Here is a 21,960-nt window from a genome sequence, read left to right as displayed (position 1 = left end):
ACTTTTCCTTCTGTGCCATTATCAGGTTAAAAAGTTGTTCAATAATTTGGTTTATGACCAAATACCTCAAAACTAAAGACATTCCCATCAGACTTTACTGTTTATATGCTAAAATATTAGCATGCTAACATGTAAGATAGTGAACATGGTAAACGTACCTGCTAAACACAAGATATGTTAGCATCTATGCCAGTTTCACAAAGCTGCTAGCATTGATGTATTTAGTCATGTTAAGAGGTGGGGGGTAGACAGTCACAGACCTTTACATAATAATAGAAAAAGCTTAGATGAGTTTGCAAACATTAAGCTGGTCACCACCTAGTCATATCACTAAAGGCTGTAGCAGTGAAACCCCTGAGTGTGCTGAATTGAGCAAAGGTGCATTTTATTGCTCATAGCTTTGGCTCTTCATATCTAAAAGGAAGAATTAATTTATTTTTCTTTCAAAAGTTATGTAGTATTGCTTGAAATTAAAAAAAAGAAAAACTCTTTAGGACGCTAGCTCTGGTTCCATGATAAATGTAGTCAAAGACCAGGCTGATGAAGACAAGCAGCATCATATTCAGTCATACAGTAAGAAATTTTTACCATCACTACACACAACAAGCAGTGGTAAACTGACCCACCTTTGGGACATCATTACCCAGTAGTGCGTGCAACTGCAGTGATGATGTGTTGTTTATAAGAGTTTCTATTTTCCATTTAACCAGTGCTAAAGTCATAATGTGGGGATTTCCTTATCAGAGCTGAGCACACTGACGCCAGTGAGCAACCAGCAGTGGCCCATAGCGCCTAGCCGACGATGTTGACAGTAATCCCACACCTCATGACGCAAACTTTTTACAGTTGTGCAGATACTCATATTTGCCTATTAACAGACGTTTCACTGAAGGTTCGAAGTACAAGACATAACCTGATACAGATAACTCACACTTAAGTTACACTTTAATGATAATCTTCACCACTGACAGGAAGACCCAACTGAGACATTACCACCTAATCCCTACAGTTTACTAAATAGGTGCGGTTTGAATGATAACAGCCACACTCATGGGAGAGATCACATACCCCTTCAATTCCCAGAGGATTAGTTTAATCACACATTCACATCTTTATTGCAGTGACAGTCTGTGAGAAGCCCAGCCGAGTTTCTGACCTGATTTATACAACCAGGGTCCAAAGGCTGCACATAAATTCATTACAACACACTGTTTGACTCTGGAATCTACAGCAAGGTCATTCATAAAAACTATTGTTTGACATCAATATGTGAATGACTTCCAATGATATAAAATAGTCTCTAAGTCTTAGCTGAACATGACTGGAATTGATTGGATTGATAGGACTGTGTTGCATCGAATAGACCAACATGGCCAAGAAGACTCCTCCTCGATGACGAGACTGATATGCACCCCCTGCGTGACTGATCACTTTGTCTTACTCCTCCTTTCTCAGTCAGTACAAAGTCAAAGTACCATAAAAACAATCTGTCAGTGGTAGGAGAAGTGTGCTTCGTCAGTATGTTTCTTCCTTGTTCATACTGAAACAGATTAAAGGAGGAGTTCAAGACAAGCTCCATGGTAAACTGAGTGAGGAATTAATGAAGATCATTGATAAAAGGATTGTTGGGTAAGTGTCTTAATTGTTTTTTTTTTTGTGTGTGTGTATACATTACATTACATGTCGTGTTAATTTATTAGCTATGTAAACCTTGACTAGTGGAACTGAACACAACAGTAGGCTGTGTTAAATGTTTTTCATTAGGGTGAGCAGATATCTGTTCTGTCTCAACTTTACCCTTAAAGCCAGAAAAAAATATAAAAAGTTGCTTTTGATGCTGATGAGCTCAAAGTGTAGCTGAACATAATTTGATGTAGTCACTCACTTTTTCCATTTCTTAACTGTCTTCTTCTTGAAAAATGTATCTCATCATGTGGGTTTCTTTTTTTAGGGAAGAGGAAAGCTGCAAATTTGGAGATGCTGAGAAAGGTAAGGCTGAAAATTAGTCCCTCGGTACTGACTGTGGAATTATGAGTATGGATTTTATTGAGCAAACTATTGATTGTTAGAAAGCACTTTATCATTCACTTGTTCCCGGATGTAGTGTCACAATTCCCTGCAATCATTATAGAAGGAAATACAGTAAACTGATAAAGGTAATCCCGTCCCGTAAATTGTGTTTTCTGAAGGATGTTAAAATAAAAAATTATGTCATTAGGAATATTAACATTTTTATTGTGCTCTCTGTTTACAGGGAGAGTGGGTGTGGGTGGACTCAGGCATCGGGGTGCCCATTGGAGCCAGGGTCAAAGTAACACCATCTGGTCAGCGGTTTCTGGTGGACGATGAGGGAAAGGTAAACACCCTTTTCTGGAATGAAGAGTTCAGTCTTGAAAACATCTAAAATATGTGTAGTTTTATTTCTCACACCAATAGTTTAATTTCCTTCTTGGACGTGTCCCAGGAGCAGAGTCTGTCCCCGGAGCAGGAAGCCTCTCTCAAGATCATGCACCCTACATCAGTGGAAGGGGTGGATGACATGATCAAACTGGGAGACATGACAGAGGCCGGCCTCCTCCGAAACCTGCTGCTCCGACACAAACAAGGAAAAATCTACGTAAGGCACATGTGTAACATACAAACTATTGTAGTCCTATTGGCCACTGGGGTGAATTAATTTAACTTGTGTCAGTCTCAAATGTCTCAAATTAAGTTTAATCTTTGTAAAGTGTTTTTGCATAGAAAAAAAAGGGAACTGATCTCATTGGAACATTTTTAAAGGGTTGTTTCATTTTCAAAAATAACATATTCTCCCCCCTTACCCCAAATGGTGTTTAGACATGCAGATAGTTTTGGTTTTATTTATCTGTTCCTGAGATTTCTGCCTCCAACCCAATACAACAGAATTCACAATATTTCCCCACAATTCAATTTGTGGGGAAATATTGAAAAAGTATTTTAAAAACTCAACCGCAACATGTCTTTTGAGAATCATTGGTGCACTTCTGGATAGTCAATAGATCTCACTGTTAAACCCTTTTTATTTTATTTACCTTCTGTAGAAGATAGCTCCCATTGAAAACAGCTCACAGTGTGTTTTCAGTGCGGTTTATTTCAAATAACCAGAACATTAGTTAGACAAAAAAAAAAATCTTAACTAAAACCCCAGCTGAATTTCTGGAAAAAGCTAGAAAGTGGCCCTTGAGTTAAGATTTTTTTTTTGTGAGAAAAAGCATGTGCTTAAAGGTCAAGAATGAACTTTCACACTCAATTTTAAATAGTTTTTGGAGCAACATGTTGCTGTTGTATTTGTCAAATGTGTTAGTTTTCAACGCTTTGAGCAGCACAAACAAAAATTCCATTCACCACCATGGTGTTGTGGTGGCGGCACAAATCTCAGAGGCTGAGCTGTCAAACACCTGGATAAATAAAAACTAAATTAACTGCATGGCTAGATATCACTAATGGTAAGTGGGATTTTTTTTCTTTTTCTTTTTGTGATTTGAGTGAACTGACCCTTTACAAACAATACCCTTAAAAAACTCCACGTTAGATTAAATAACATAAGGTGGAAATTATTTTAACCAGAAAGTCATAAATGTTTAATGATTCTTGTAGACCTACACAGGCTCAGTGTTGGTGGCAGTGAACCCATACCAGGATTTTCCCCTATATTCAGGCGACCAGGTGAGTCTGTTCACAGTTTAGCACTTTCAGCAGACTTGAAGCTGAATCTGTTTATCAAAGATTAAAATGATTTGTTTCATGTGTTTATCCTGTTGTCCTTCAGGTGAAGTTGTATCATGGTCGAAAGCTTGGGGAACTCCCTCCACACATCTTTGCCATAGCTGAATCCTGCCACTCTAACATGACGCGCAACCTCAGGAACCAGTGCTGCATCATCAGGTCATAATGAATAACTCACCATAAAAATAAAGAAATTATGTTGGGTATTATAGTTCCATCACTCATTCATTTATTTCTTTATCTCTCAGTGGGGAGTCAGGAGCGGGGAAGACGGAGAGCACCAAGCTGATCTTGCAGTACTTAGCAGCAGTCAGTGGTGAGCTCTCTGAACAGCGGATCGAACAGCAGATCCTGGAGTCTAACCCAATACTAGAAGGTACTATAAACGTCCCAGGACATGTGCTCATACTCAGAAACAAGCCTACATAACACACAGGATGTGAATAAACTGTCTTACTTTGTACCACAGTTAAAAAGGTTAGATTCCAGTGCCTTTTGAGACACACATACACAGAATAAGTGGTTGAAAGTTAAAAAAAAAAAAAACCCATTAGTGACAAGTGTTCAAATGTTCCTGTTCTGTCCCATACAGCTTTTGGAAACGCTAAAACAATCCGCAATGACAATTCCAGTCGCTTTGGGAAATATTTGGAGATCTTCTTCAATAAGGACGGAGTGATTGAAGGTGCTCGGGTGGAGCAGTACCTTCTGGAGAAGTCTCGTGTCTGCCATCAGGTGAGGCAGCTCTTACCAAACACACCTACACCTTCTTATCTCCCCACAGGGCAGGGCTGCACTGCTGACCTAGGAAAGCACAGTCCACTATCTATCTCACAGCTTTAGTAAACACCATCTCTGTTAATATGGACAAAGCAAACATTCATGTTACCTCTCTATCAATCACTGTAGATTTAAAAATACAGAAGCTGTGTGAAACATTCTAGTTTATTCAACTGTATTTATTTCCAACCACTTGACAGAAGTCATCATTTTAATACCTTGCAAAAATGTTGAGTTGAGTTTAGCTTTGTGTAACGCTAATAGTGTAATTTCTTGCTCCACAACCCCAGGCCCCAGAGGAGAGAAACTACCACATGTTTTACTGCATGCTGGCAGGAATTACAGCAGAGGAGAAGAAAACTCTGAGCCTCAAAGATGCCAAAGAATACAAGTTCCTCACCAAGGTATTACACTAACTATCTGCAGCCCATTCAGAAAGCTAAGTTACATAATAATGTATGAGACACTAAATTCATTAGAGAGACACAGATGCTGTTGTGTTAAGGTACATTACAACAAATATAACAAGATGAGAATTGTCACATTAGCTAAAATACATTACATATTGTCTATCTATAGTAAGTGATATAAACCTTTCTTCTCTTGTGTTGTAGGGTGACTGTATCAAGTGTGAAGTCAGGGACGATGCCAAAGACTACAACCGTATTCGTTCTGCTATGAAAATCCTGACCTTCTCAGAAAGCCATTGTCAGGAAATCTTCAAGCTGCTGGCAGCCATATTACACCTGGGAAACATCTGCTTCGAGGGTGAGTGTTTGCAATCTAAGAATATCTACAGTATAGTTTATATAAATTTGTTTAAATTTGCATACAAATTTTAGGTCTTTCGTGTTCATTTTAGTTAATTTTATGATCCTGAAGAGTGTCACAACAAAAAGTGTTGATAAAACAGAAGCAGCATACATTTGACATGATAATACAACTATACTCTAATGTATGCTACAATATGATTCAAGCAAATAAACACACAGGTAGGAGGTAAGCACACATTATAAAATATATCTGATGTAACTGTGGGTGGAAGAAGTACTAAGATCCTTTACTTAAGTAAAAGTAGAAGTACCACAATGTAAAAATACTACATTACAAGTAGAAGCCCTGCATTCAAGATGTTACAAAAGTAAGTATTAGCAATAAAATGTGCTTAAAGATAAATTAACTTGTTATTTACACGAATACAATATGATAAATGTTCGGACAGTTTCATATTATTGGATTATTGTTTTTGTTCATTGCATCTGGGTGAGGTGGAACTAATTTGATGCATTGTATTTTACAAGCTGATCATAATTTTTATATAAAATAGCTTCATCTCTAAAGTAACCAGTAACTACAACTGTTGAATAAAGCAGCAAAAACTACAATATGTCCCTATGAAAAGTATAAAATAGCGTCACATGGAAATCCTAAAGTAAAGTACAAATACCTCAAAACTTTACTTTAGTAAATGTACTTGGTTACATTCCATCACTAGATACATAGTTTCACAGGATTGTTTTTTGTCCCAGTATGAACAGTTGTTATTGTTGTTATTACATCTGATCCTGTGTTCCCATCAGCCAACACACAAAATAACTTGGACACCAGTGATGTCAGCAAGTCAGAAAACTTCAGCATCGCAGCGTCACTACTGGAGGTGGGTACTGTGAGAGCTGACATAAGACCAAATCCTTTAGGCCTCTAATTGTGTTGTGAAAAGCAGATTGATTGAACATGCGACATGAAGAGATCGTCATTCCTCAGCATGAGATGATGTTGATAAAAGTTTTTGTGTGTGTCTTCCTTCCGCAGGTACAGAAGTCCTCTCTGGCGAACAGTTTGACCCATCGTTCCTTCATGACCAACAGAGAGTTGGTGACCAAACACCTCAGCTCCGAACAGGCAGCTGACTGTAGAGACGCCCTCGTCAAGGTAATGAGACAGAGTCAGTAACGGTAAATCAGTATGTTGTGTGTTCCCTCATTGGATCTTGACTCAGGATGAAAGAAACATTACCCTTTAAATGTTGTAAGCGTCCAAATCCAACTGTGTGTCAACCTTTAATCATTTCTAAAAAGAAAAATTAAGTGCTTGCACTTTTTTGGCAACATGTATACAATTAGGGAGCCCGTGTCCAGGGATTTGAATCATGCAGTCACATCTTCTTCTTGTGTCTTGTGTTCTAAAGACCTAATTTAACAGTAATGTGTGTCTCATCTCTCAGGCGATCTACAACAAGCTGTTCATATGGATCGTTCAAAAAATCAACCACGTCACCTATAAGAAGCTGAACAAGAACCCCAAATCCACCTTCCTGTCCATCGGTCTGCTCGACATATTTGGCTTTGAGAACTTCCAAACAAACAGGTCAGGAGATTTCTGTGTACATCCTTCATGATGTAAGTATATCACCACTCCCACAACTGAACAAGCGTCACCCCCTCATTTTACAGTTTTGAGCAGCTGTGCATAAACTTTGCCAACGAGAAGCTGCAGCAGTTCTTCGTGGGCCACATCTTCAAGCTGGAGCAGGAGGAATATCTGAAAGAGGACATCTTGTGGAATAACCTCAAATTTAATGACAACCAGAATGTCCTGGACCTTCTGGCGGGGAAACCCTGTAACCTGCTGGCTCTGATTGATGAGGAGAGCCAATTCCCAAAGGTGGTGATCTACTGTGGGACATTCTTATTTGATGCGTTTACTGTCATTGTGGCTTGTTTTTAACTCAAATTATCGTTTTGGTCCATGAAAGGGCACGGACTCCACTTTGCTGAGCAAGATGAATCAGCAACACAGCGGAAACAAGACCTACATCGCCTCAAAGAGTGAACATGAAACAGACTTTGGGATTCACCACTTTGCAGGCGTGGTTCACTACGACTCCACAGGTACGCAAACAAATTGCAGTAACAACTAAAGATTAAATGTTTTGCTGTGAGGTGCTCAGTGGTTTTATTCTTTCTGTGAAGGGTTCCTGGAGAAGAACAAAGACGCTGTCAGTTCTGACCTAATCAAGATGGTTGAAATGTCCACCAATAAGCTGCTTCGTCAGATATTTGAGTCTGAGTTTTCAACAAATGGAGTGAAGTTGACTAACAAGAAGATCGTCATTACACCCAAGAGCTCTCTACGGGTATGAAAGTATAACCCGATCTCTAATCAAGCTGCACACTGCAATAAATACACCTTTAACATGTAATTTAGTTTCATATTCATACATATTTTATTTCTTTACTTGTTTCCAAGACAGCAAATATTTCACTTTTTTCCAGAAAATAAGATTTTAAGTTTGCAACTTGCTTTGATGGACATTTATTTGCGCTGCATATTGAGATACAGTACAAGTGTATTGATAATGACACTGGTGTCAGAATCGCCACTGTGCTGCTGACTTGGCATCATGAATTTAGTCTTCTCTCTGTCATCTATGCAGGCCCAGACTGAAAAACGGAAACAAGTGCCGACGCTGAGCGGTCAGTTCCGTCAGTCTCTGGACTCCCTCATGAAGACTCTGTCCTTCAGCCAGCCCTACTTTATCCGCTGCTTCAAACCCAACAATGACAAGCGGAGTGAGGTGAATAACACAAGTGCAACAGGAATCCACAATCACTGCAGCACAGACACATTGTTTTCTTTGTGTAGCACGTTTAAGCATATACTTACTTTAAACAGATGAGATAAGGGTTGAGGTGAAGATAAACTCCATGCAAACGCGCCAGTTGTGCTTGTTTTTCTCAAAATTATGACATTTCCCGTAAACCCTGTAGTTTCCTAACATAATGAAGCATGCTTGTTTTTTTTTCCAATAATGAGGCATTTGTTTCTTTTTTAAAGATTTCATCAACCGATGTGTGATAAAAAGTCTGCATTTATGCCCTTCTACCATCTGCCCTGGCTCTGAATAAACAATGACCTCTTCCTGTTTTGTGCCATAAAGCAATTAAGCAAATTTCCTGGAAAATATGACCTGCTAACACACACACACGGAAAGCTTTGGTTACCATTTTAATCTGTGTAGTTTATCTTCCCTCACAATTTCCATCTGCTCTGCTGTAGGTGTTTGACAGAGAGCTGTGTATGCGTCAGCTGAAATACTCTGGCATGATGGACACCATCCGTATCCGGAATCTGGGATATCCCATTCGCCACACCTTTGAGGAATTCTTGATGCGCTACAGGGTGCTCCTGAGGACGACTGTCTGTGACCCCAAAACTGTTAGTTACTGTTGATGATGATACTTTACATCTTCACTGTTAATTTCATAAAATCATTTGTCATATTTGTAAAACCTAAAATGTAAATGTCACTCAAGAGGATGTTGCTATGATGGACAGATGGGTGGATTATTTCTTTTTGTCTTTCCCGTGGAGGAATTTGGGCTGTCAGTTTTTTTTTGCTTTTATTTCAGCACTTACCAAAAAAAATGCTCTATTGTTTCTCCAGGCGAAAACTGTTGCGTGTTGTGAAGCCATCTGCAATTTAGTGATTGAAGGAGAGGACAAGTGGAAAATAGGCAAGACCAAGATTTTCCTGAAGGTGCAGAAAACTCATAATTCAAACCATGTTGTACCACAGCTTTTCTCAATTGTTTTGACACAAGATGTAATGACACAGAAGACCATCACTGCAGGTTAACATTAACCAGTAATAATTACAGTAGCACTGGTGAAATAGTATCAGTATTATACACTAGATCAACATCATTCTGAAGGATTTATGTGCTGTTCAGTTATTATGCTGCTGTTTTTTATGCATTTGGTTCCTTTTTATGAGACTTAAGGTGATTTAATCTTGGAACATTATGGCATCTGATTGAAATGACTTCCTGGACAAATCAAGAGACAGAAAATGTGTCTTTTTCACTCTATTTCAGGATGCCCATGATGCTCTCCTGGAACGACTGAGGGAACAAGAACTCAGCAGGGTAGCTCTTGTGATCCAGAGGGTCATGATGGGATACAAAGACAGGTACAGCTACAGAAGAGTGAAAGGGATATCACACAGAGATTACAAACTCAGAATTAAGTGAGGGGTCATGTGTATGATACATCATCTTTGTTTACATTAACTCAACCTGTAATAACAGGTATATGTGTTCCTATACTGTAGCTAAAGATAGTGTTATTTTATTGGCATAGGTGCTGCGAGATCATGTAGGATGTTAGAAAAAGACATAAATAGGTTGGTGTTTACCAAGTGGCTGAGGGACTATGTTTATTTTTTCTTGCTTATCTTCTTTTTGTAGAAAGTCTTTTGTGCAGAAGCGGAGGGCAGCTGTGGTGTTGCAGAAGCGCTGGAGAGCTTACAGGGAGGAGAAAGTGCAAAGAAAGGTCTGATGCTCAAGAATGGTTTTGTGTAGAGCTTGAAGCTGATATAATGCTCTCACCTTGACACATGTTGCACAAAGAAGACTCATCTCAGGTCCAATGACCTTGTCCTTTGTTTCCACTCACACTCCAACTAGATCCGTGGTGGCTTTGAACGGCTGGTGTCTAAGATCCGTAGTCGAAGGCTCCGGTTACAGTACCTAAGACAGCGAGCAGCAGCTCTCACCATACAGACCCAGGCATGTACTTAGATATTGTAGTTTAACATATAATATGGCATACAAAGTCCTATCTATGAAGTGCAGTAAATGTATAATGCAATATGTAACAATTGTGTATTTATATACTTTGATATATTAGAATATATCAGTATTTTTTAAATTTACTTTACATTTATTGAAGTGATTTTTGAATGCAGATGTTTTAAGAAATCAAAACATGCATTTGTTACTTTAAAATTTCACATTTTGTGTTTTGTGTTTCAAATGCTTTTTAAATTTATTACAATAATTTAACACAATTTTCTTGTCTGAAATGCAAATTTATTTTATTAGTATTTTTATATTTTAAATGTATTTTAAATTACATTTTTTTCTGCATGTCATTACAGATAAGTGAAAACCATAAAATCAACTTTTTGTTAAGTAAATATAATAAGTGTTGATTAACTATAGGTAAGAGGCTACAAGGCGAGGAAGGACTGGAAGCAAAAGAGAGAGGCAGTCATACTGCTGCAGGCTTACACCAGAGGATTCCTGGCCAGAAGATTAACTGACAGGATAAAGAGCGATGTGAGTGCTGAAAGTCTTGAAACTGGAAACTTACACAGAGTTGCATAATGAATATAAACATTGTTTCATCCTCTTTCCTTAAACTCAAAGGAGCAAATGGCCCTGGACCTTAAGCAGCAACTGGAAGATGTTATTGCCCAGTCAGAGCAAGCTATCAAGGAGTCTGAGTCAATCAGTGAACAGGACATGGGGGATAACGCGTTTGGTCTCCGGTCTATAACTGCTGTGGAAATGGTGGAACAAAAAGCCTCAGAATCAGATGAATCTGAGGTAAGTGAATAAATCTGTCATTTGGTGACATTTAACTTTAGACTTTTCGTTTTGTAATCTACCAAAATGACATCAATAAATCTCTTGCATTTTATCATATACAATTAATTTACCAGCTGGAAATCTTAATAAAAATTTATTTTGACTGTCAAGATGGGGCAGAACATGCCAGAGTCGATGGAGGAAATCTCTGGCGAGACCTCAGAGCCGGAGTCAGAAATCAACCTCCTAGCCCCGTCCCCATCCCCACCCCCGTCCCCGTCCCCGTCCCCGCCCCCATCCCCGTCCCTGTCTCCATCCCCAGACCCAGACCCAGCCCCAGCCCTAGCCCTGGCTCTGGCCAGGGCCCGGGCTCCAGCCCCAGCCCCAGGCCCAGCCTCAGCCCTGACTCCGGCCCGGGCCCGGGCTCCAGCCCCAGCCCCAGGCCCAGCCCCAGGCCCAGCCCAAGCCCTAGGCTCAGACTCAGCCCTGACCTCAACCGCAACAACCCCAACCCCATCACTGGACGAGGATGATGATGAGTTTGATGACGGCAGTGACGAGTGTTCGTTCTATAGGTTCAGTATCCTTCACTTCCAGAGCAACACTAGCCACACGCACATCAACCAGAGACTCAAGCTGTCTCTTCTGCCCCATGACGATGAGGGGGACGCACTGGTGAGTGGGAGGACGTTCATACTGTCGCCCCTGAGGATTTCTGTGTTTTGCCAAAGCTCATGAGCAGTTTCTCCTCTCATTCTCATCCAGGCGTGTCTGACCATCTGGTGGATTATACTGCGCTTCATGGAGGACATACCAGAACCAAAATCTGTGGACTCAGTATCTCAAGCATCCAGCACCATCTCCCGCCAGGTGCCTCATAGGTACGGCAGGAGGCTGAGCAACCTGGTGGGACTCGACCAGGTAACACTATTACATTATACAATATGTGAGTAAGAATGACGGCACATTTTCTGCCACTCATAGTTCATGACTGGTTGTATTTAACCCTCAGAAAAGGCTTAAATACATATTTTTCCACTATATTCACATAAAAGCATCAAAATAATAAGTTTATCCTACAGAATTTTAATACAGACAAAGTGGAAAAGCCTCTGGAACAACATCTGAACCATAGGACACTAAACCTCCTCACAGGAAATAATGATAATCAAACATGTTTATTCATACTTAGGTAGAAACCATTCAGAGTACTGTAAAAGCGTTAGCATTAAAAATGATTTTAATTAGCATTATAATCATTTGTACATCTTCTTTTTATTTTCTGCTACTGTATAATATGGAAGATCAACTTGAACGTCAAACATCAGTCATTAGTCTTACATCTTATTATAATGTATTCTCTCAATAGAAAATACTGAGGAAGAAGAAGAAGGACGGAAACAGAAGAGCTTCTACTATTCCTGAGGAGGTAAGACAAAATGTTGCTTTGATGTTCCTCATGAGCTCATGATTTGTATGTTGCTCATTATGTGTCTTGTTTGCTAAGTGTCTTTAATGTTTTCATCTCAACCAGCCAGAGGACCTAACAGAGGACCAGGACGTTTTGATCGGAGAGGGTCCGACACTGGACCGGCCACTTTCAGCCCTGGAAAAACTGCACATTATCGTTGGATACGCTCTATCAAGACGAGGGATAAGGTGAAAATGAGATAGCTTTTCACATTATAATGAATACAAAGATATAATGTCCACATACAGTGGAGAAACATTGTATCAAGCATGCATTTGTTTTAGAGAAATATGTGTTTTAGCTTAGACTTACTTGAACTAGAAAAACACTGGTGAAAGTTTAAATTGCACATATACACATAAAATAATGCTGTTATTTTGATGGCAGCCTTAAAATAATGATCAAATAAAATAATATTATATCAGTGTTTGTCTTCTTCTTTTTTAAAGTCCTTCATTCATATCTAAACTCCTCTCAATCTAAGTGTTTGGTTCTTCTAATACTGTATCTGTCTTGTTAACATTGTCTCTTACTGTTTTTGCCTTTCTCTGCCTGTGTAGGGATGAGATTTACTGTCAGATCTGCAAGCAGCTGGTGAATAATAAGAGCAGAAAAAGCGTCATGCTAGGCTGGACCCTTCTCTCCCTCTGTCTTGGGATCTTCCCCCCAACAGACTTCTTGATGAAGGTCGGTTGGTGGCAAGTTATTTAGTACAAGAATCATGTAATCAAAAAACTAGTTCCTGTTTGTTGCATGTTGAAGACGTCTTTTTTCAGGGGTAGCCATCTGCTGGTAACTCTTCAGACTGTCTCTGTCACTGTCAAGGGTTTTATCAGAAGTATCGTTAAGGGATGATAAACACAGTTACTTCTGCTAGTACTTCATCGTGGCCATGTATTGATATAATCATGGTAGAAAAATAAGATAAGATCAAAAACACTGGATAAACCCTCATAAAATGTACATAAACGTTGGATAAGAGACCAATTGAAACCAACCTCAGATTACAGAATACAAGCTGAAAAAAAAGCAAAACCTGGGAACGATGGAAACCTTTACACTGTATATACTTATCGTCTTCTGTAAACTGAAATTTATGTACAATTTATACAACACCCAAATGTTTTGCATCTACTTAAAAATATACTTTACTCTGTTATACTTTTTAGTATTTTTATTTTTTTTAAATATATATACGAAATTCTGTATATAAAGAGGAAATATGTCCCTTACTTGAAATGTTAAACTTTATTATATTCAATTTTTTTTAAGGAGGAAAAAAAATGTTTTATTTTCCGCTCAAAATCCCCAGATGTATGCCACTTCAGTTTGTGCCAGTTATAGATGGCTGCATGACGGCACTCAGAGAAAACTCTGCTGTCATGTTCTCTGTTCATTTTGGTATCTTGAAATATATAAATAGATAATTCTACTCTGCTCCACAGTATTTGGAGGCCTTCGTCCGCAGAGGCCCTAGTGGCTATGGAGAATATTGCACTGAACGCCTGCGTCGTATCATAGCTAATGGAGAGAGAAATGAGCTGCCCTGTTGGATTGAGATGCAGGTAAAATTCCATTTTTGTTTTGTTTTTTACTGTGATATTTTACATCTGTAACTTCTCTGCTTGGCATTGATAGTCAGTTCTTGTCCAGGTTTATTATATAGGTTCTGTGATCATTACAAATCTGTTTTGCAACTGTTGTGACAAATGAGGAACATCTCACATCATTCAGCTATGAAAATGATTTGAGTGCTTTCCTGATTTTAATTGTCTTATCTCTCGCTTCCCCACTGACAGGCTGCCAAGACAAAGGAGCCCATAGACGTGTCTATGACTCTGATGGATGACCATACTATTAGTCTGCCCCTGGACTCTGCCTCCACCTCTGCTGAAGTCTGCCAAGCTGTGGCTGACAAGATTAATCTTCAAGATACATATGGATTCTCCCTCTACATCAGCCTCTTTGATAAGGTGGGTTTATCTTCCATTGATAACGTAGATTGACTTTCCAAATGTTACAAGTTTAAGTATAATATTAGCTTATATCACCCTTCCTTCCGAATAATGTTGTCATAATAATGTTGAATGTTGTTTAATCACTGCTTCGACTCCAGATGTGGTCTCTGGGCAGCTGTGGGAAGCATGTGTTGGATGCGGTGTCTCAGTGCGAGCAGGAGATGAGGAGACAGGGCAAGGATGAGAAGAACACCCCATGGAAGCTCTCCATCCGCAAGGAAATGTTCACACCCTGGCATGACTGCTCAGTGGACCCAATCAGCACAGATCTAATCTACAGGCAGGTCATCAAGGGTATCAAGTTGGGAGAGTACACCAGTGAAAAGGTGAGGCTCTGTAATGAAACAGTATGGTTTACTTATAAGTTCACCACATACTCATCATAACTTAATTTCATAGAAAACATTGGTCTAGTGTTCAGATGGAATTTCCCTTCAAAAACTGGTGTTTCTTACTGTTTTATCAACTTTTTATATGATGAAGTAGCAGCACTTTAAAAGGCCTATCATAACTCAAGAGACTTTATTGCCATTTACACAGGCACAAGGTACATGCACCTTGGACTGATGACACACTAAGAACAAAAAATTATATGTGTCCAATTCTGCCTGTTAGCTTCCTGATTAAGGCCAATAATGAGTTTTGCTAGCATTTCGAAACCTATAGTCAATATTTTTATATTAACAATAGAACAAATGATTATGTGTAATGTGAAAGGTGTTGCTTCTGTTGACGTACCCACAGAGAATTATCACCCGACTGCAGTTCCCCTCAGCTCTGCAGAGCATTTTAGCATCTTTCAGCTCATTGTTTTGGTTTTACAGCCCACAACTGAACTGTTTTGGTTCAGTCTCACTACTCTAAACAACGTAATTTCCAGCTGCAGCTGTTTTCAATGAAAAAGCTTTAAAAGCCGATTATACACGACCTGACCGGCACCAAACGGAAGACAGACACAGTTAGCGACTGGGTAGTGAACATAGTGGAGCATTTAGCAACTTTGAATATTGAACTTACATGACTCCAAATGAATGCTAATGTTGCTCCCTATCCACTGGACGAAGATAAATAAGCAACTGTTTGCTAATATGGTGATATGTGAGTGTTGTGTGTACAGCTTGTTTCCACTGCCCTCAAGTGGCCAAAGAAATCACTTCATGCAGGTTTAAAGACAAAACCAAGCCTAGAGTATATTGTCTTTGTGCTTAGCTCAAAACATAGTGAAAAGGGTCTCAGTCTTTCTGGACTTGTTACAACCTTTATATGTTACATACACACTGTTTCTTAGGTTAAACTATTATTAGACAGCAACAATACATACCAGCTCTACTTAGAACCTTAAGGAGACCAGAGTTGAGAGCCCCTACTTCCTTGTTGTAGACATCAATGTTCCTCATGCAGCATGTTAGATCATATCAGTGTATCCAAAAACAACAAAAACCAATTTATGTATCCAATAAAAATGTATTGCATCTTCTCAGGAGGATGACTATGTCCAGCTGGCAGCAAAGCACTATTACATCAAGTTTGGCTCTGCATACAACAAAGAGAACGTCCAGAAGGTGGTTGAGGAGTGCATCGCCACGCCACTAATTGAGAAAAAATCTATGGGAAAATGGATCCAACTCATCAGCTCAGCGCACTTACAGGTATAGTGCCATACTGTCAAACAAAGGGACAAAAGGAGCTAATGTCTTTTATGAGCATGGCTGGAGACTGATATCTTTTGTCTCTCATGTATGCCTTTCAATCTTGGTCTTGGGGCACGCCTTCCCTGCATGTTTTAGATGTTTCCCTGCTCCAACACACCCGATGAATGGGTCGTTATCCGGCTTCTGTAGAGCTTGATGATGAGCTGATCAATTGAATCAGGTGTGTTAGAAGAGGGAAACATCTAAAACATGTAGGGCAGAGGTGCCCCAGGACCGGGATTGAAAAAAACTGATGTACAGTATGCAAAATGATATAGTCTCTTACAAATTTGTTAAATTCCAGTGTATTTGATTGTGTATATTTATTTATTTATGCTGAGTTTTATTTCTGTGTCATATGAGCACATGTAAAAACACTGAGGTGAGTCACATCAGGATAATTCTTGCTTGCTGATCATCCAGGGTCCTTACATCAATGGGACAACGAGCAAAGAGAGTGTAAAAGGAGAAATAGTCGACATCACCAGAGAGAAATGGCCCCTCGACTTCTCCAGGTTTTATGAGGTTACAATGCTATCAGGTCAGTCAGCACACAGCATATTTCTACAGTATTTTACAAGGCAATATACGTTTTCCTCAATACCCAGGGTCTTAAAATGCTTTGGATTTATGGTTGTTATGTTTTTTCCAACACTGGAAATGCAGTTAATAAAATATGTATGCAGTGCCAAATGATATTCAAAGAAAAAAAAAATACTAGAAACCATGTACAACCCTACTTTTGAAACATTTGTATTCCCATATTTCTCCACAGGACCTCCTTTGCCCAAAAACAGGTTTGTTGCGGCTGTAAACACAACTGGCATCTTCTTCATGGAAGGAAGAGACAGGAGACTCCTTGAGCTTCCTTACGTAGAGGTAAAGGAAGTCCACAGCGTGAGGTATGGATAACTTCTTAATCTTTTAATGTATTCTTTTGCAAATCTCTTTGTAATTGTTTCGAAAATTATCATACAAATAAAACTCTGACTTTTATAACCCATCTAGTGACTCCACTGCCCATTCTGTGAGTTTGGCCACAGTCCGCGGAGATTTTGTCCTGAAGTGTGATGAAGCTGTTCATATGGCTGCACTTATAGAGAAAAACCTTGATGGGCTGAGAGAGCGCTCAGTGTTTGCGCTGGTGCAGCAGGACACCAATAAACCAGGTAGGAGTCTACAGCACCTACAGTGCAGTACAACAGATTCACACAAAATCAATGTAGTGCATATATTTATATATGCGCAAACAGGAAAATAACTACATATACCAAAAAACACACATGTCTCTGTCACTCCTCCCAAAGATGACCCCATGTTCGTGGTTTGTAAGCGAGGGGACCTGTTGCTGGTAGAGAAAGATGAGGAATGTTCCCCTGATGAGAGCTGGCTCAAAGTAACTAACCAGCGGACCAGTAGCAGCGGTGCTGTCTATAAGGACACAGTGCAGTTTCTGCCGACTCTCACCAGGCCCAATGACGAAACGCTGGTATGGTTACCTTTACATGTCACACTTTACTCAAGAAGGTAAAATGTATGACAAAAGATGTGGGAGACAGGATGTAGTATGACAGATTGTGTGTATAACAGCTGCAAAATGAATTAAATAATCAGTATATCAGAGAGACATTAGAATAAAGTGGAATTTTCAGTATATACTGCAAATGAGTACATGAGCAGCTAAAAGAAATATTGTATAGTGAGGTTTCAGCTCTAAGCTGCATTGATTTATCATTGATTTATTGAACAGGACAGTGTGCAGTATTAAGCATAAATGATGCACTGCACCAGAGTTAGCTTGAAGCTAATTTGCATCTGTAGTCCATTACAATCAAAACATACAACAGCACAACAACAAACAGTACAAAGCAAAAAAAAAAACCCACAAAGAACACACCATACAAAATACAAAGCTATACACAACAGCACATCACATACACCCACAATGTCAATTAAAAATTAAAAATGTTAACTAGGCTCAGTGGTCACACAGCTGATTCGTCTTCAGTTGATTTTTTAATTTGGCCTTGAATGTATTGATACAGTTCTTCATATCATCAGGTAGGGCATTCCACTGAGTAGTAGCTTTCACACAGAGAATGCTGACTGCCCAAATGCAGTGTGACGAAATGGTTCAGTACAATCTTGTTTTGAGGATATTCTGGAGGATCTAATAGAACTTACTGAGCGAGTGTACACAAAGTCACATAGTGGACGAGGGGCCAAACCATTTAAAATTTTATAAACTAGGCACAAATTTGAGAATAATCTAAAATTGTCATAGCTCAGTAAATTGTATGTCTCCAGTGCCCTACAGTGATGGAAATGCATTGGCTTTTTGTCCAGAGTTTTTAGAGTTTGTTTGTATAAGGACTAAAGGTTTTATGGCTGTTTCTCCAGCCTGCCCCCAACATGTAATGCAATAAGACATGTGGGAAAGAATCATAGCATGCATAAATATCTTGGCTGCGTCCAAAGAGAGACAGAATGAGAATGATGGCTCCCTCTTGTGGTGTAACTGATAAACTGCTTCTACCCAATCAGGATCTGCTCAGTGTGGGTCAAAAGAAACCTGCCGCACATAACGCCCCACAGAGAGACGAAACAGTGGCTCCAGTCTCTTTAAAAGAGTTTGCACTTGAGAACTTCAGGTAAATAATTTGTGTTCTTTAATATTGAATATTCATCTTACAATAGGTTTGAGTCTAGATTTGGTTGGTAGTGCGATGCTGAGTATGTTTAAATGACATTACCCAACACTCTTTAACATGCTGTGCAATCTACATTCACACACATTTTTAATTATATGAATACCAGCTTGTTTTAAATATTGCAAAAAGCAGAAACAAAACTCAAGAAGCAAGCAGGACTATTTCACAGATCTGCTCACACTGTGTTTCCTCCCTGTCTCAGGCCTCCAGGTAAAGAAGTGGGTAAGCTCGGTGCATCCAAAGGGATCGGCAGGGAGAAGCTGTGGGCTTGTTCCAGAGAACCTATCAAACAGCCGCTGATGAGGAGCCTGTTACGCAACTCTGACCTTAGCTCCATGGCCTGCAACGCCTTCACTGATATCCTTAAAGCCTTTGCTTCCCTGTTGCAAATGAGGACACATTTGAAGGGATTTTTTCCAATTTCACTAGTGCAACATGTAGATGAATTTAGAGAAAAGCGCTTTAAGTGAAAATATCAGAAAACAGCGTTATTTAAAACTCACAATATTGCTTATTCCACACAATGTCCGTAATCTGTAATTATACAAGAAAGAGTCTTTCTGTCTGAAACACATAAAGGTACCCTGTGTGACCACAAGCTAGTTTTAATACCATCTGTGTGAGTCCTTAACCTTTGGTTGCTACCTATCATGAAGTACATGGGCGATTACCCCATCAAAAATGTTCGCAGTCCTATAGAGCTGACTGACCAGATCTTCGGTCCAGCCACCTTACATGAAGTTCTGCAGGATGAGATCTATTGCCAGATTATGAGACAGATGAGCAGCAACAGTAACAGGTATCTCCCTCACATAGTGTTTGTGGGCTTGTGTGTAGTTTTCTGTTTTAAACTATTCAAGTGCCAACATCTCTAAAGCCCCCTTCCTCTTGCTCTCACTCACTCTCAGGTTGAGCATGGAGCGCGGGTGGCAGCTGCTGTGGCTGTGTTCAGGCTTGTTCCCGCCCAGTCCGAATTTGATGATACACGCTAAGCGTTTCCTGCAGTCACGGCCCAGAGACACGCTGTCTGCTGGCTGTCTGCAAAGGCTGCAGGATATGGTCAGGTGAGGCTGGAGATAGAAATAACAAATCACATGTAACAAGATAACAGTAGGGCTGGTCACTGGCAGTTGTAAGAACTTTGTAAACTCATGACTATTTATCAAAATACTGACAAAAAAATGCAAAAGGTACTTTTATCTTATATATATTTTACATCCTTATAGAGCTGCAACGAGTAGTCGATTTATCAATTAGTTGCCAACATTTAAATGAATTGCTAAGTATTTTGATAATTTTCTTTAGTCTTCTATGACAGTAAACTAAATAACAAGACAAGACATTTGACATTTTTCTGACATTTTATAGACAACAATTAATCAAGGAAATAATCGACAGATTAATCGATAATGAAAATATTTGGTAGTTGCAACACTACATCTTTACTATATGTAGGTACAATACCCAACTTGAAAACTAGTTGTCTATATTTAGGTAATAATGATGCTATTGAACTGACAGTAATTTGTAATGAAATGTATATGTGTTAGTGTTTACATTGTTGTTTTGTAACAGTGTGTGTCTCAGTATACACCATATAACTTGTTAATAATACTACTTAAAAACATGAGTCTGGCTTAATACTACTGTATGTCTGTGTGTGTGTGTGTCAACAATAAATTGATTTGAGTGCTTTGCACCTTCAGTAAGGAACCCAGGAAGCTTCCTCCCCATCAGGCAGAAGTGGATGCCATCCAACAGAACAGCACTCAGATCTTCCATAAAATCCACCTCCCAAATGACTCGAATGATGTAAGACACAACACTTTCCTCTAAACTCTGAGACGAGGCCTCCGCTAGTGTTCACACTCTCAGCACTGGTTTAACTCAGTCGATTCTGACAAAGATACTCACTAGCATTGCTTCTTGAAAATATTTTTTTCTGTAATTCACCTCTAGATCTGTGTGTTATGGGTTATTCTATTGTTATTGGTATCTATCCTTCATACAGTATATAAGAAGAAGAAAGACACTCAAGTATATTTTCCCCAATATTTTTTAACATGAAGTTCCGAAATAACTTCTACATTAAGTTTGATATATTATACAGTACTTTTGGATATCTTCTTGAGTGTCTGTACTTACTGTACTTGCTGTTGTGCAGATATACGAGGTGACATCGACAACCACAATTAAAGATCTGTGCTGCACTATTGCCTCCGAGCTCAGACTGAGCTCAGCCGATGGATACGGCCTCTACCTGAAAACGCCAAACAAGGTGGGGTTAGGTGATATTCACACAGTCTGTCACATTAGTCTGTAATTACTGGAATATCCAAGGACATGATAATGACAATTATTTTTTAAATATTTTTTGTTTGTAACCCTCAGGTCCAGAGTTTGGAGGATGAGAAATATTTCTTCGACAGTTTAAGGCAGACTTCCGACACTCCAAAGAAAGCAAAAAAAGTGAAAGATGGTAATGTATCATACTGACACTTACAGTTTTTATATTCCGCTGCTTCTCCATATTTATGATTGAAATTTTGCTTCCCAGTCAACGCAGCCAACATGAACTACCTGGTGATCATGAAGAGGAAGCTCTGGTTCAATGTGAGCCCGGGGAAAGACCTGGTTGCAGACCTGACCTTCCATTTCCCACAGGTATCTGATAAACAAACGCTTTATTCTGCTGGTGGTTTTTACTCATTTTCAACATGCCGAATCGTCATGATACAGGTCCTCTGTTTTGCTTCCATATAGGAACTGCCTAGGTACCTGCGGGGATACCACAATTGCACCAAAGAGGACATGATCACCCTGGGTGGGCTGCTCTTCAGAGCTGAAGTGGATTCGGACAGGACACAGTTTGTCATGATCCCCAAGATGCTGAGGGATCTTGTTCCTGCTGACCAGATAAAAATCATGTCCTCTGAAGAGTGGAAGAAGGTAAAGGAAGGGTAAAAGGAGCCAACAATGAAAGAAGAGAAGCACAGACAGAAATTAATTACATTTCTCTCATCTATAAAGATAAAAAAGGATGTTTGGGAGTGGGGATCAGGACAAACCTGGCTTTCACATGATCACTGTCGACTTAGATATTTCTTTTATTTGATTTTCTTCTACTCGCAGAACATCATCTCCTCCTACAACAAGCAGAGTGGCATG

At 39.4% G+C, this 21,960-nt stretch overlaps 1 protein-coding gene across 1 annotated transcript in view; it reads left to right on the top strand.

Moving 5' to 3' along the window:
* The first annotated feature begins 872 nt into the window (after positions 1–872).
* LOC121908264 (unconventional myosin-VIIb-like) overlaps positions 873–21,960 on the top strand; it is a 23,036-nt gene continuing 1,948 nt past the window's right edge. Inside the window, exons 1-48 of the mRNA XM_042428169.1 lie at positions 873–1,454; positions 1,550–1,629; positions 1,952–1,989; positions 2,255–2,356; positions 2,465–2,617; positions 3,619–3,687; positions 3,791–3,906; positions 3,996–4,123; positions 4,340–4,482; positions 4,818–4,931; positions 5,142–5,295; positions 6,108–6,184; positions 6,340–6,459; positions 6,752–6,894; positions 6,981–7,191; positions 7,283–7,418; positions 7,500–7,663; positions 7,964–8,104; positions 8,587–8,745; positions 8,975–9,067; positions 9,405–9,499; positions 9,777–9,861; positions 9,996–10,097; positions 10,533–10,649; positions 10,740–10,919; positions 11,073–11,576; positions 11,667–11,822; positions 12,271–12,330; positions 12,436–12,560; positions 12,933–13,059; positions 13,818–13,937; positions 14,172–14,345; positions 14,489–14,716; positions 15,872–16,039; positions 16,505–16,622; positions 16,857–16,983; positions 17,090–17,250; positions 17,389–17,570; positions 18,626–18,732; positions 18,995–19,149; positions 19,438–19,591; positions 19,701–19,856; positions 20,499–20,604; positions 20,957–21,070; positions 21,184–21,271; positions 21,350–21,456; positions 21,556–21,741; positions 21,925–21,960. The exon at positions 21,925–21,960 is cut by the window's right edge and continues 81 nt beyond it. Of these exons, the coding sequence (XP_042284103.1) occupies positions 1,978–1,989; positions 2,255–2,356; positions 2,465–2,617; positions 3,619–3,687; positions 3,791–3,906; positions 3,996–4,123; positions 4,340–4,482; positions 4,818–4,931; positions 5,142–5,295; positions 6,108–6,184; positions 6,340–6,459; positions 6,752–6,894; positions 6,981–7,191; positions 7,283–7,418; positions 7,500–7,663; positions 7,964–8,104; positions 8,587–8,745; positions 8,975–9,067; positions 9,405–9,499; positions 9,777–9,861; positions 9,996–10,097; positions 10,533–10,649; positions 10,740–10,919; positions 11,073–11,576; positions 11,667–11,822; positions 12,271–12,330; positions 12,436–12,560; positions 12,933–13,059; positions 13,818–13,937; positions 14,172–14,345; positions 14,489–14,716; positions 15,872–16,039; positions 16,505–16,622; positions 16,857–16,983; positions 17,090–17,250; positions 17,389–17,570; positions 18,626–18,732; positions 18,995–19,149; positions 19,438–19,591; positions 19,701–19,856; positions 20,499–20,604; positions 20,957–21,070; positions 21,184–21,271; positions 21,350–21,456; positions 21,556–21,741; positions 21,925–21,960 (6,273 nt within the window). The 5' untranslated portion in view covers positions 873–1,454; positions 1,550–1,629; positions 1,952–1,977. The remainder of the gene's footprint in view (positions 1,455–1,549; positions 1,630–1,951; positions 1,990–2,254; positions 2,357–2,464; positions 2,618–3,618; positions 3,688–3,790; positions 3,907–3,995; positions 4,124–4,339; positions 4,483–4,817; positions 4,932–5,141; positions 5,296–6,107; positions 6,185–6,339; positions 6,460–6,751; positions 6,895–6,980; positions 7,192–7,282; positions 7,419–7,499; positions 7,664–7,963; positions 8,105–8,586; positions 8,746–8,974; positions 9,068–9,404; positions 9,500–9,776; positions 9,862–9,995; positions 10,098–10,532; positions 10,650–10,739; positions 10,920–11,072; positions 11,577–11,666; positions 11,823–12,270; positions 12,331–12,435; positions 12,561–12,932; positions 13,060–13,817; positions 13,938–14,171; positions 14,346–14,488; positions 14,717–15,871; positions 16,040–16,504; positions 16,623–16,856; positions 16,984–17,089; positions 17,251–17,388; positions 17,571–18,625; positions 18,733–18,994; positions 19,150–19,437; positions 19,592–19,700; positions 19,857–20,498; positions 20,605–20,956; positions 21,071–21,183; positions 21,272–21,349; positions 21,457–21,555; positions 21,742–21,924) is intronic.

This window comes from Thunnus maccoyii, chromosome 12 (genome assembly GCF_910596095.1).
Source record: "Thunnus maccoyii chromosome 12, fThuMac1.1, whole genome shotgun sequence".
NCBI classification, from domain to species: Eukaryota; Metazoa; Chordata; class Actinopteri; order Scombriformes; family Scombridae; genus Thunnus; species Thunnus maccoyii.
Note: the sequence above shows the minus strand (reverse complement) of the source record. Positions and strands in the feature narration are given on the sequence as shown.